This window comes from Cupressus sempervirens, chromosome 10 (assembly GCF_028749045.1).
Source record: "Cupressus sempervirens isolate cs-2001-9-10 chromosome 10, ASM2874904v1, whole genome shotgun sequence".
Taxonomy (NCBI): domain Eukaryota; kingdom Viridiplantae; phylum Streptophyta; class Pinopsida; order Cupressales; family Cupressaceae; genus Cupressus; species Cupressus sempervirens.
This window is the reverse complement of record NC_143127.1, coordinates 578,860,890-578,875,025: the sequence shown is the minus strand read 5'-3', so window position 1 is coordinate 578,875,025 and position 14,136 is coordinate 578,860,890. Positions and strand designations below refer to the sequence as shown.

The window sequence follows — 14,136 nt, the reverse complement described above, 5'->3', positions numbered from 1 at the left end:
TCTTCCAATTCTTTCTCCATATTTATCTATGTTTAACTCCAAGGATATACAATCTGCGGTCTGGGATAATGCTCTGATCTTCTCATTAGATATAGGTGAACTTGTGTCTCATTTTATTTGAAATTGTATCCCTTCTTAGTAAAGTTATCTATTAACTAAGCGTCACCAATTTTCTTTGTGAGTTAGTTTTAACTTATTTATGTGGTATCCACGTGGACATGTGATAGTAGAGTGCAATGGCATTTGAGATGGCATGAGCCCGAGTGGAGCTTTAAATTATGTGCCATTTTTAGATAGGATTTCAGTCATATATTTTGGTTCTTTATCTCTGTGCTTTTATCCCATGTCATTTCTATTATGCTATTGAAGCATATTCTGACATTGAGATAAGGTTTTGTGATCTTGAAAGATGTCACTTGATGTGAAATGCCACATGTAAGTGATGCTACCCCATAGGCATGAGTAAATTCTACCAAGACACTACCTCCATCCCCCAACTTTATTATAATGAGATCGGTGTGTTTGAGGTATTTATTACCTTAGAACTGCTTTGAATTCAGTCCCACCAAATTAATAATGGACATGTACCCATGCAGACATTGGAATTCTTTTAACGGTATCCTTTATTTTGAATGATTATTCTTCCATGTTAGTTCCTTCTTTCTCTATGAAAAAAATGTGTGGTGGGAACTTTGTTTGTGTGGCAAGTAAAGTCGGACTTTTGGTAGTATCCACATTGGTGCCAATGCAAGTCAAACTAGATTATGCATCAGCCTATTAGCCACATACATCACCTTTTTATAAATATTATTGTCTTCCTTTCTTCGATCACACTACTTGCCTTGGCATCTATAACGAAATATGCAATAATATCAACTCAAGCTACGAATGTGATTGCTGCTTTGAGCATGTGTTTCATTGTTATCCTCCTTGTGGCTACAAAGCAACCAATATAATTCTTGTTTCCACTATCCTTTATTTTATGGAAATATTCTTGTGATTGGATGGTTGTAGCAGATATGATAGTCATTGACATGTGCTTTGATCCCCGAGTCTAACCAAGACTATGTATGCGATGACTGTATTTGCTCCTCTTTAAGGCTGACTATGCATCGATCTGTACAATGAGTGTCTGACTTGTGTGAAAGCTCCCTTGCTAAATTCTATTAATAAGGTTGTAGAAAGAGACAACCTGTCAACACTATGAATTAAAATCCATGTAGGAATGGTTCCTAATTTCCTACTATGTGATATACCCGACTCTCTTTCTTCTCTAGGTATAGACGTTGGCATTCGAATTATCTTCTACTCCTTCACAAAAAAAAAATACATTGCATATTTATATGGAGTCTCTTAATACAGCATTCGATAATACTTTATTACTAATGGAATTTTTTTTCTGTTTTACTTCCTTTAAGGCTTAGACAATATTGTGATTCCTTTTGAACACTATCATCCCCATCGATTACTCATTACTTAATGGTTGTTGATGAATTGCTTCTACCTAATCTAGACGATAGCCATCATAGCAAATCGATATATTTCTCACTGTCTATTGGGATTTCTAACTGTATATTCCTTAAATCATGTTCGCTACTTCCTATATATTATATCCATTTATGTTACTTCCTCATCTAATCCCACTGATGAATACTCAGAGATGTCTATGAATATCTTTCCGTAACCACTATTTGGATAGTATAAAGTGCATCTGAGATGTAATGGTTTGAATAGTATAATTTGTATACATTATAGTTGTTGCTTAAAATGTGAGAATGTGGGATGCATTAGAAAGTGTCCTTTGTAGATCTATAATGGCTCTATTGAATTGGTCCTCTTATTTTGTCTGCAACTCATGTATATTCTGATTATATGGTTTTCCCTTCCTCCTACACTGTACATTGAGGTGATGCGGCCTGAGAATCTTCTTTTAATGTGGTCAGTTCCTGTCTATGTCAAGATCTCTTTATTCTCTCTTACCACTACTAGTTTTTGTTCTTCTATTAGGAAAGACTTGCAAGCACATGGACCAAATTGAAGTTCATGTGTTATCCAACCTTCTTTGTATGGAAATAATTTTGTTTTGTTGCATTTGTAGTTAGGCTCTGATACCATGTTGAGAAACATGGATTGGTTTAATCATCATCTAATTAATATATTTAATAATAATTTGTATAATAGATATATATGTATATATATGTGTGTGTATGTATGTATGTATGTATGTATGTATGTATGTATGTATGTATATATATATATATATATATATATTATTACATGAGTATGTATATATAGGAAATGATGATTTACCAATATCAATAATGTATATCGAATCAATCCAACTGAAGTACAACTTTAACAATGACTACCACATGGGATATCTAACAGTCACTCACTACGAGCTTAGTAGGTAGACAAGAATTGTTTTTGAATTTGTTTATTAAAAAAAGTAATTTCTTTTAAAAAAATTATTAAAGTTTAAAAATACTTTTAAGTAATAAAGAAAATATAAATTTACTTTTTAAAAACTCTATTAAAAATTATAATAAAGAAAAAATAAAGTTTTGATTAAAATTTCTAAATATATTTTTTAAATCTTTAATTAAACATTAACTAATTTGTAAAGGTTTTATTTCAAAACTAAAAAAGTATTTTTTTTATTAAAACTTTACATAGAAAACATATGTAATAATTTGACTTTAAAAACCTATAATTTTTTTAAAGTGTGGCCCTGCACAGCAATGTGACTTTGCATAGCAGTGTGGGCTTAACTTGTAAGATTTGGCTATGGGGATAGCCACCCAAGATCTCGATATGCAATAGACTAGATAATCATATGTAGGAGACCGCTTGGCTAAAGAGGCCAAGGTGAGTTACGAAGTAAGATTATAACTAGTGTCATAATCTTATGGTACGATACATAAATTGGAAACTTATCATCCCCTTGGTCACCCACCTAAGGTGGAAGAGTGATTGTGCAACACCTCCACTAAAATTCAAAGTCCCACTTAAGGTGGAAAAAGGGTAATGTGATAATGCCACTTAAGTGGGAATGTTCTTATGTGGTCCCTATGTAAACTTGAGTAACATATGTGTTTAGGACCTAGGAGAAGAACCTACTAGGTACAACACTTAAACACACCAACGACTAGAATCAATTTTGTTTTAGTTAGACACCCTTGATGGTGGAATTGATGACCATTGTTGTAAATTGTTCTAGTCTACATTTATATGAAATGGTAATAGGGTAGCTAAGTGCTAGAAATTATTGACAGAAATGATTAGTTAGTTTTAGCTAGATACTTTTAAATAAGGAATTAACTTCCATTAATTGTAGATCACTAGATTTAGGGTGTTATTTAGTGGTAGAAATGAAGAGGAAAGTCATTCAATTGATCATTACAACAACAAAAAAACTTCATTCTATTTTAAAACTTGGGTGCTACCATAGTAGTATGTTTGTGTGAGATGAAGAGATCAAGCTCCAAATCAACATCTCATGAGGACATAAACTCTCCAAGACACTTAATATAACACATGATTGCAACAAGGTTATTTGAGACACTTAGTAGTTCTAGGCAATAGAAAAGAATATACAGAAAGATGGCAGATTCTAAGTAGTAATAATTATTCTAGGATTTTTGGTAGATGTACTTTAGAAGACAAAAGACTCTCTCTCTCTCTCTCTCTCTCTCTCTCTCTCTCTCTCCCCTATATATATATCTGTGTGTTTTTTACATTTTTTTACAAACCAACCCAAACCCACGATCTATATCCATAAACCCAAACAAGGATCAGTACCAGAATGGATAACTTAAAGCAAAAATGTATAAACATATTGAAATTTCTTTCCTTTTTCATAAATATTCAAAATGCTGTCAAAACTGCCACACGATGGAAAGTGCATCCAAATTTTCATACATTTTTTAAGGAAATTGGAAGGCAGTGAGGAGGTGAGGGTGGATGGCAAAGAACAGAAAGACCGTTTTCAAGCTTTTTAAAGAAGTTAAATGAAATATTGAATTCAAGATGAGAACAATCTTTTTGTTTCCAATGTAAGAAGAGATTTGACACAAAGTGTCTTCCAAGATGCATTTTAACTTGGGATAAGACCTAAACAGATAAGTAGTATCAAAGGGGCATTTACTGAACCTACAAATATTATTGTTGGTTATTGGTTTTAATCCAATAATATTGTCATAGTTTTATCAGAAATGCATAGAAGGATGATTATGAAACATTTGAGACTATATATGAGGAACTTTATCATTGGCTATCAGTTCTTATGAAGAAACATTGTCATGGTTCAATTTCTACTCCTTAGGCAGATTGTTGCGTTATAAACAAATCATAATTGCAGAGGCGGTCATGCTGGTGACCACTTTTATGAACGATTGAGAGTCTAAACATACAATTTTTTGTCATTCGAATCTAATGGCTGCAGGAGGGGCTAAAGTGTTCATAGATGGATTATAGTTAATTACAGAGTTATAATGATGGCTTTGGCCATTTTACACCACTACAATATTGGGCAAAATGATAAATTCATATGCTGAGCTACAATTTTGTTTTTGGGTTGCAAGTTGTTTTTATGACTAAGATTTTAGCTGATGTATGACATTTTTTTGGTCTGGGAAGGGTAATTAATGTGTTGCACTTGCAACATATATCATCCAATATAAATTCTAAAGAATTTCAAAACACTCTGATGTTTTAATTTTGTGGGATTTTCGGACTCCCTGCAGCAATACTCGTAACATCCAGAGTGATCAATTTTCCACCAGTCATCTCTTCTACCTTTCTTCATGCATGTTAGAAATACTCACAAAGCAAGGGACTTACACAGCACACAAACATATTTCTCTGCAAATTTTAATATTAACTTCATTTTATATACATATCAATTGTAATAGTTTACTAATTTTCAATTCAGGAAGCTGGCATCGATGTTCGTTTATGTGATGTTGGTGCAGCAATCCAAGAAGTTATGGAGTCCTATGAAGTTGAAATTAATGGCAAGATGTTTCAAGGTACAAAAATCATTTTCAAGGTTAATGTGCGTGTACTTTTCTGCCTTGTGTTTCTATACTCTATCTTAAAATTGCCAAACAGTCTCTGGTTTTGATCCAATCAATATGCCAGTCTGTTGGCGAATATCCAGAATTGACCAAGATACTAGACTGAGGTTTATGAAGGGCAAGTATAGGCTGGCCCAAAACTGATAAGAATTTAGACTCTGTACTGGAGGACACAATGTGAATGTACAATCAATCCTCCTATGCATATTGTCAATTTTACGTCAGGTCAAATTGAGTTCCTTTCCTTGAATCTTCATTCCATTTTCATGCTTTGTTGAAGCATGAGATATAGTTATTCACTTCTCATTTCTCCTGTAGATGCTTTACATTTTAATAATGTATTTGGGCTTCACTGAGGAAATCTTGTGTGCATGGATATTTGCATCCCACATTCTTGGAAATATTTAACGTTCTTCATGGTTTTGGATTATTGTTTTTTTTCTGTACCATAGCTCTAGTTTAGTCCTTATGATACCGCCAATGTGATACCAGTTTCTTGAAAATGTTTTGTGCTAAGGAATAGGGCAAATGTTATGTCAAAGACTCAAAAGTGACATATGAGACACCCGTGGGCAGATAATTTAATATTTCTTTATCACAGACATTTCTATGCAAACTTGTCTTAGTTGTTTGTTTGGTTGAACATATTTATTTTTCTCTCATTTACAATTGTACAGTGACAATGAAGTTCTCAATATCTAATATTTATGCATGGATGATGGTTTTAAAGTTTATGGATGGTATGAGCCTACAATATTTTGATCCACTCAAAATCTGCTTCAACCAACAATGAAACAGTATCTTCTCATGTACCTATAGAAAACGGCATTAGAGCACTTATTTGCATATAATATTTACTCAAGAAACTCTGGATTCATAAATTCCACGGCTCTAGATTCCTAACTTGGAGAAAATCATGTCCTCTTCCATATCACACTTGGTATGCTTTTTAATATGTAGACCTGGGCCATTGTGACAACGAATTCCTCACCTTAGTGATATCCTGCAGTCTAATCAATGTGAGTAGATTTCAATCTTGATTTTACTAATGTGATTATATTGTGCTCCTATCCATGTTTGAGCTTATCTTCTGTCTTGTCTTAATGTTGTGTTTTCTTTCTTTGTTACTATCTCGTTACTGTGTAATTTGATTTCCATTCTGTTACATATTTTAGATTTTATTTTATTCATTTAAGAAAATATCCGATCTATGATGTGCATGCTTTATAAATTCTTATATTTTAAAGAATTCCATACTATCAATTAGCTATAGGTACTTCCAAATTGGCATTCTTTTAGAATTTTCTTATTTTATTTTTTAGAAAATTTGTCATTTACAAAAGATGCAATTATGATACACAGTTCTTAATACCTCATATAATTTTAGGGACTTTTAACTATATTTGTTTAGCAAGTGTTCAAAATCTTTCATGTCTTTAAATGCATTTTTCCCTTCCAAATTATTTCATAGTTTTTCCTGTAAGAATTTGTAACTAATTGAACAAAAGCTGCAGTAATTATTTGAAGAAACCATTCAGTGATAATCTTGCCATGCGCCATCTATGTGGTATTGCCATTGAGCAATAAAGATAAACAGATGGTAGAATATTAGAATTAGATTATAGAGTCAAGATGATTGCTACGTTGAAAATAACATGATATTAGAATTTGTATTGTATGACACTAAGAGGTCAGATGGAACTGTATAAATGTTCAAACCATGTTGTTTGGGTAGTATAAGCTTTAGCTGGAATGAAACCATATTCATCACACATGAAACAGTAGTAAAATTTCTGTTCTAACAATGTTTCCTCCATCAAGACTATTGTTTCATATGAGCATCAAACAACACTTTTGTTGGGTGGATATTTTGCAACCGACAGTTTGTTCAAATTTGCTCACAAAATAGGATGACCAGCCACAGCGTGTGAGACAAAGTCTCTCCTACCTTGAAGGGAAGGCTCTCCCTTCTCACTTAAGGGAAGGCTCTCCATTCCCACTTTTCCTTAGATCAACTCAAGGTAAGCAAGAAGTCAGAGGTATTTTGAAGGGTGTTACTAATATTTTTTCCTCTTGTTTTAGGAAAGAATCCACTTACTTGTGGAGCAGGTAATGGGCAAGGAAAATCTCTAAATAGCACTTCTATCTAGGAGTTGGAAACAATGATACCGGCTTGGATCTAAGTCCTGTTGTTCTATACTAGTAAAGTAAATCACTGCTATTGGTGTGCAAAGGCTTCTAGAAGTAGATGATTTCTATGCTATAATCCTATAAGTTATTTTAGTTAAAGACATGAAAGTAAGTTAAACTTAACAAAGTGCATGAATATCAGATAGTAATATAACCTACAGCCAAAGCTTCTAGTTTTATGTTACCACAATTGCTCCAAGTCAAAGTTTCGGCTTTATTTGCTTCTTTTACTCACTCTAATAAACATACAATAGTAACATGAATCAAAGACAATAGACACAAATCACAGTCAAAGCTTCTAATTTTCTCTCTCACAATTGCTTCTTTGTATTCACTTTTCTTCCAAATTGGTACTATACAATCAAAGTTATTTCTTGCACAAGTTTGGCAGAACTCTCTTGCATAAAATAAAAGATGATTTTTACAATGAGGGGGAACTCCTCAAATAGAAAAAAGGAGTGAGAATAAGCAAAAAAAAGGTGGGAAAAACTCAACCACCTTGACCAAGTCAAACTAGGAAAGAAGATTTATTGGATTACATGCATTGAACATTCGTGTAATCAAATTACATGCAATCGAATTACACGTAATCTATCTTCTGGAACTACAAAGCTGAAAATACACTTGAAGAAAATGTTGAAACTGTTGATTTTGAATGAATCGATCATGTAGATTGCCTGCAAACGCCTTGTACTTGATGATGCAATTGTGGATGATCGCTAGATCGGGAGTCCTTGTATTTCGTGCCATTGCATTCACCTTGATAACCATGGTGTTGCATCTTTTAATAGCCTTTGACTCTCTTTGATGAATTGCTCGTTGTCATTTGAAAACTTGATGTAATCAAGCTTTTCCTCATTTCACAATTGTTGTGAGTTCTCCTTTTTCAAATTTACACATTTTGAAACTTTTGAGACTCTGCAAACCTCCTCAATGATGTCTAGATGCAAACTTAAAACAACTTTCCCATTAGCATCTTTTACTAAAAAAAAATTCGGATCAAAATGCTTGGTGCGTTCCCATAGGAACTTGAGTTCCAAGGATTCCACTGGGAAAATGGAGACTACATGAATAATTGCTTCCTGAGAATCAAAACATGTCTTCTTGACAGGATGTCTCTATTCTTTGAAGAAATTGTGGCAATCTTGACTTGAAGAGATCACTGTAACATAGAATTCTAAAGAGGGAAAACATCTTTTAATGGAATTGAATCCATGAAGGCTTTGGGCTTTTGAATGGCCAAGAATGCAAGTTGGATGCTTATGGATATGCACAAAATGATCGTTTTGGTATTTCAAAGTGTGACCTTTCACCAAAATTGAGTTTATGAGAGGCAATTACATGTGGTAAAAATTCATCATTTTTACTCGAGGTAAATATGCAATCGGATTTGGAAGATGCAATTGCATATGTAGGAAGATGGAGTTGGATTGTATTTGGAAAATGGATTGACATGGAAGATAAAAGAATGGATATGCACTTGCATTCTTGGGTGAAAATTCTTAACTTTTCTCCAAAAACAAACCAAAATAAGCAACAAGATATATACAAAAACTAGAAACAAAAAGAAAGACATACCCCTTGCTTTGACTCAAACTTTGACAACTTCAAAACTTCTCTTTGCATTCAATTTTTTTTTTCAAATGAAAGAGCTTTGCATTTGCAACAAAGATAAAGATTTCAAGATTATTCAATAATTTAATGCAAAAAACTAGGGCCACATTTGAACAAATGGATAGCAATGAGCCAAAGAACGCAACAAATTAGCAAAACAAGTAAGAAATGCAAGCAAAATCGAATCCTTACACCTACTTGGAGATGAATGAGAAAAATCTGGAAGAAAGAGAAGTTAGGATGAATTTGTCTTCTTCAAAATCGAGTTCTCCAAGTGTGTTTGCATATGGTAACCAAAGATCTTTGAAAAATTCAAAGTTTAGCTTCAAATCGTGGTCTCCAAGGGCAAACGCATGTGCATGTAATTGGCCAAATGATTTGAAAATCCTTTTCCCTTCAACGTTTTGTGCAAGGTTGGTGTTAGAATGCCCTATTGCATCAACCTTTTTGGCTTTGGTGCGGCAAATTGTGGTCTTGGAGGCCAAACACATGTATTTGATATGCAAGGTAAATGCATATACTTCCTTCCCAAGTCCAAATTGACTTCTTTGGAGGCTAATACATGTCACTTTTTTGATGTAAATGAATGCCTTCAATGTGAATCCGGGTCTTCAAGCCTCTTAGCATGTTTTAAAATTTGCATTGGTATTGCTCAAGTTCAAACGTTTTCCCTTGGAGAGCAAAAACGGACTCTTGGAGACCAAACACATGCCATGTATTTGCATGGAAAGTAAAAACGATTTCCACAAAGGCATTTACATGCAGCATTTTGAGTGCAGGAGGAGAATCACACTCTCCAAGGGCATTTGCATGCTTTAAAATGTGCAAAGGAAAGACGTGTTTGGGTGTTTTTGGAGTTGAAGGCCGAAATCGGGGTCCCCATATGCAATATGAATGCATGTAAATTATGCCCAAGCCAAAATCGGGTTTACAAGGATGATTCCATGTGCATGTAATGCAGTAAATGCATTTTCAAGACTTTTTCTTTCCAACGTTTTGGGTTCTTGGAAGGTTAAATTAGCATGTTTTAAATATGCAATAAGTCCAAGCATTTTTCTTAAAAGAGCAAAATCGGGTTGTTGAGGAGCCTCTACATGTCATGCATTTGGATTTTAGAGCAAAATGAACTCTCCAGCTCAAACACATGTAGGAAATGGTCATGCAAATGCATGGATTTGACTTGGAAGCCAAAATTGCACTCTCTAGATGCATTTACATGTGACGTTTTTTGGATATAGATGCAAATTTCGGTTTAGAATGGTCAATGCAAGTTTAAAATGTGCAAGGCAAATGCATATAACCCATGTGTAGACCAAAATCGGGGTTAGAAGGGCCCATTGCATGTAATGTTTTCTTGCCTTACATTTACATGTTATGCACTTACATGCATTTTGACCAAAACTTCACCTCCAAGCCAAAATCGCACTCTCTAGGAGTGATTGCATGTTTTAAATGTGCAAAGCATTTACATATCCAAGCCAAAAATGGGTTCTCTAGATGCATTTACATGTAACTCATTTCAAAAAAGAACATGTAATGGAGTTGCACCACTTAAGCTTTCTATTTAGCACATGTCTAATTGATTTATTGAGCAGATATCACTTAAAGGTGTCATATATCATATTTACACCATATATTTTATATGTTCTGTGCAAATATGTTTCAAAAAGTAACATTTCACTTAAATGTTTTAAAATAGAACATTAAAGTCAATCTCAACATTAAATTTGACTAAATTATAACATAAAGTGCACTATAGTCACTTAAATCACTTAAGTGATAAATCAAGAGTGATAAAGTAACTTTAAAACATAACATAAAGTCATTTTAAGTTATAGTTGTCAAAAAGTGCAGCTCAACATTAGAATTTAAGACCAATATTTTAAATATGCAATTGGACTTGGAGATCCTACCTTTTAGGCACTTAAACCTTGATATCTTTTGATTAATAACTCCAATTAAGCTCCAAGAGACATCGAATCGAAGGGAAAACTGAAAGCAAGCGACAAGAGACTGAAGGAAACAAAAAGACTAAAACAATCTAACAAACACTCAAAAACTTAAAAGGGACTTTGAAGGCCTCAAAAATCAAGTATAGGCTAACAAATTGAAAAAACAGAAAAGACTTGATGGTAACCTGAAGCCGATCAAATAATGAATTATCTCAAAGAAACATGAAACTAATTGGAAAAGTTTTGTAATGTTACCTACATTTTTTTAGTGACAAAATGCAGGACAACAACTTCAAGACTAGTTTGTAGATAATATTTTTTAAGTGTCTCCAAAATTGAAATGCTATTTTGAAAAAGAAAAGATGAGATGTTGCATCCAAAATATAAATTATGTTTTTTCATTTTGTTTTTTTCCAACTTTTTTACGTATAAAACATACAAAAGAACCCATACAAAACCTAATGTGAATTATATTTTTCTATATTGTGTGGTAATAGGAATGAAGTTACAGATCTAATGAGGAGCAAAGTTTTCTTATTTTTTATTCTCTTCTTTGATTATGCCAGTAAAAAGCATCCGGAATTTGAATGGGCACAGTATTGCACCTTATCGGATTCATGCTGGAAAATCTGTTCCAATGGTGAAAGGAGGAGAGGCCACAAAGATGGAAGAGGGGGAGTTGTTTGCGATAGAGACATTTGGTTCAACAGGTATATAAATGTATGTTGCACTTAATTTTTATTAGTATGTTCTTACTGCTCAAAAATTGATGTTAACAAACTAATGCTAAGACAGTTCTGCTATTCTAATACATACTTATGTAATTTTTCCTTAAACAGGAAAAGGGTATGTCAGGGAAGACTTGGAATGCAGCCATTACATGAAAAACTTTGAAGCTGGGCATGTTCCTTTAAGATTAACCCGCGCAAAGCAACTTCTAGCGACAATAGATAAGAATTTTTCAACATTACCTTTCTGCCGACGCTATCTTGATCGCCTGGGAGAAACAAAATATCTGATGGGACTGAAGAGCTTATGTGATGCAGGAATAGTTCAGGTTTGTGTGGTTCAATTTGGTTAAAATGTTTTTAATGTGTCTTAAGATGTCCTGGCAGATTGTTTTTATCTTAAATTTATTATTTTCAATTCTTTTTTAAGGTGACAATGAAACTTCATTTTTCATTCATTTCCTTTATTTCATTCTGTGATATTATATTATGGCAGTAGGATATTGCATGATGTGCTGTTATGATATTTGATCTACAAGATTGCAAGGAGGCTGTCAGGCTTCTGGTATATTTGTGGTGTGTGATCTATTAAATTAGCTTTGATTATCTGAGTTCATACATAGCTCCTCCAATTGAGATATTTTCTCTGAGGTTCTGTGGAATTTCTACATTTCAATGTCTATTTTAAAAAATTACGAGTATAAAATGCCACTTGGACCATTACTTGCAATCCATATGTTATGACTGTTTCTTTCTGTTCTTTTTAGTGACTGCTATTTACATAAGTAGTCAAGTCTATCAGTTTGAGTGTAGATTTGATGTTACTAAGAATAAGCTTTGAAAGGTTCGACTTGTCTTCATTTCTTTGTGGCAGTGCATATTTTCATGAGATTTTTGAGTGATGGTGCAGAGCCTGAAGCTCCTTCTGATTTTTAATTGAGTATCTTGTTCAGATCACCAAATTAGATTGTTTATTTAGCTGAGTTCACTTGGATGCCAGAGTGCAATGCTTTGGTATTTTCAATTCAAATTATAAGTTTTTCTCAATCTTGGCATTTAGCTTTGTTCAGACTGTATTGATTCGTATTCTCCTGTAGATGTAATATTACTAGGAAGAAGCTTTTAAAGGTTGGATTTGTCTTCATTTCTGTGTGGTGGTGGTGCATGTTTTCAAGAGATTTTCGAGTGATGATGCTAATCCCAAAGTTTATTGTAATCTTTAACTGAATATCTTTGTTTAAATCACTAAACTAGATTGTGTCTATTTCGCTGAGTTCGCTTGGTTGCCAAAGTGCAATGCTTTAGTATTTTTTATTCAAATTATAAGCTTTCTCAATATTTGCATTGACCTTTGTTCACACTGCATCAGTTTGCATTCCCATGAAGATACTGACTGAAAAATTGTGCCTAAAAAAATTGTTTTCTTGTCCTTTTGGGTACCTTGCTTGGTTGCTTTATATACATGTGCAACATTTTTCACTCAGCTCGATTTTCGCAGATGAGCATTTTTCATTTTGATTTCCCATTCTGTCTACTGATGAAAACTTGTGGCTTGCATGCCTTCTTATCTATCTGCAGCCAAACCCTCCTCTATGTGATATAAAGGGAAGTTATATTGCACAATTTGAACATACTATTCTGCTTCGACCAACCTGCAAAGAGGTTATATCCAGAGGTGATGATTATTGATGAGTTTTCCTTTCCAGTTGTCATCTAATACTTCACAAGCATCTATTAAACGTTGCTGAGTGGGCATTTTAAATTGTCACACTGCTGGTAAGGATTGTGCTGATGTTCATGGTCATGGTTGTAAGATATATAACATTCGTACAAGTCTCTATCTAGCCGGAGGGCTTGTAAATGCTAGTAAATCATCTCCATTGTCTTGTCAATTCTAAAGCTTTCATTCATTTTAGATTATGATATAAAAACTGTCTATTGTATCCGAACAAGTGATACAAGATGATGTGCAGAAAATTCAGTAGATTCATTTTTATATATCTATGTGCACTGGGGCATTGAGCAGTGTCCTGCTAATCATAAACTCTTCTTTTATTCCTTGCTAATGGTTTTAGACAAGAAGGTAATGGAATCCCTTATTCAAGCACCACTGTATACTATTACAACAGACGTATTATGTCTTATTTATTTACTGTCAAGAGGTTTGATATGTTTTTTGGTTTCTGTTTTATTTTCTTGAGTCACTGGATAAGATCTTTGACTGTATGCATCAGTAACTATACTATATATGTTTGATTACCCTAGCTTTTCTGAAAAAATAATAATTTGCATCTCCTGAGGTCACTGTGTCATGATCGTAGTGTAGTATGGTATGTACAAATGGCCAAAGTAAATATCTGGATAATATAGAAATTCTCATAGTTTACTCTTTTTTGATAGCCAAGGTTCTGCTTGGAATGAGTTCTCCCTAAAAACCACAGAACTTTGAGTTAACGACATTTAATTGTGGAAAAGTATTGAAGACAAGTTTTAAGTAGGATGGATTTTTTATTTATTACCTTTTACAGTTATTTTTTGTAGATCTATGTAGATTTTGATAATTTCGCACTAAAC

The 14,136-nt window shown here is 33.5% G+C and overlaps 1 protein-coding gene across 1 annotated transcript in view; it reads left to right on the top strand.

The window, feature by feature from the left end:
• The window catches only part of LOC149535197 (methionine aminopeptidase 2B-like), a 118,483-nt gene extending 104,751 nt beyond the window's left edge, over nucleotides 1–13,732 (top strand). Inside the window, exons 9-12 of the mRNA XM_089807599.1 lie at nucleotides 4,934–5,030; nucleotides 11,401–11,544; nucleotides 11,674–11,891; nucleotides 13,141–13,732. Coding sequence (XP_089663725.1) covers nucleotides 4,934–5,030; nucleotides 11,401–11,544; nucleotides 11,674–11,891; nucleotides 13,141–13,251 — 570 coding nt within the window. The 3' untranslated portion in view covers nucleotides 13,252–13,732. The remainder of the gene's footprint in view (nucleotides 1–4,933; nucleotides 5,031–11,400; nucleotides 11,545–11,673; nucleotides 11,892–13,140) is intronic.
• The last annotated feature ends 404 nt before the right edge of the window (nucleotides 13,733–14,136 follow it).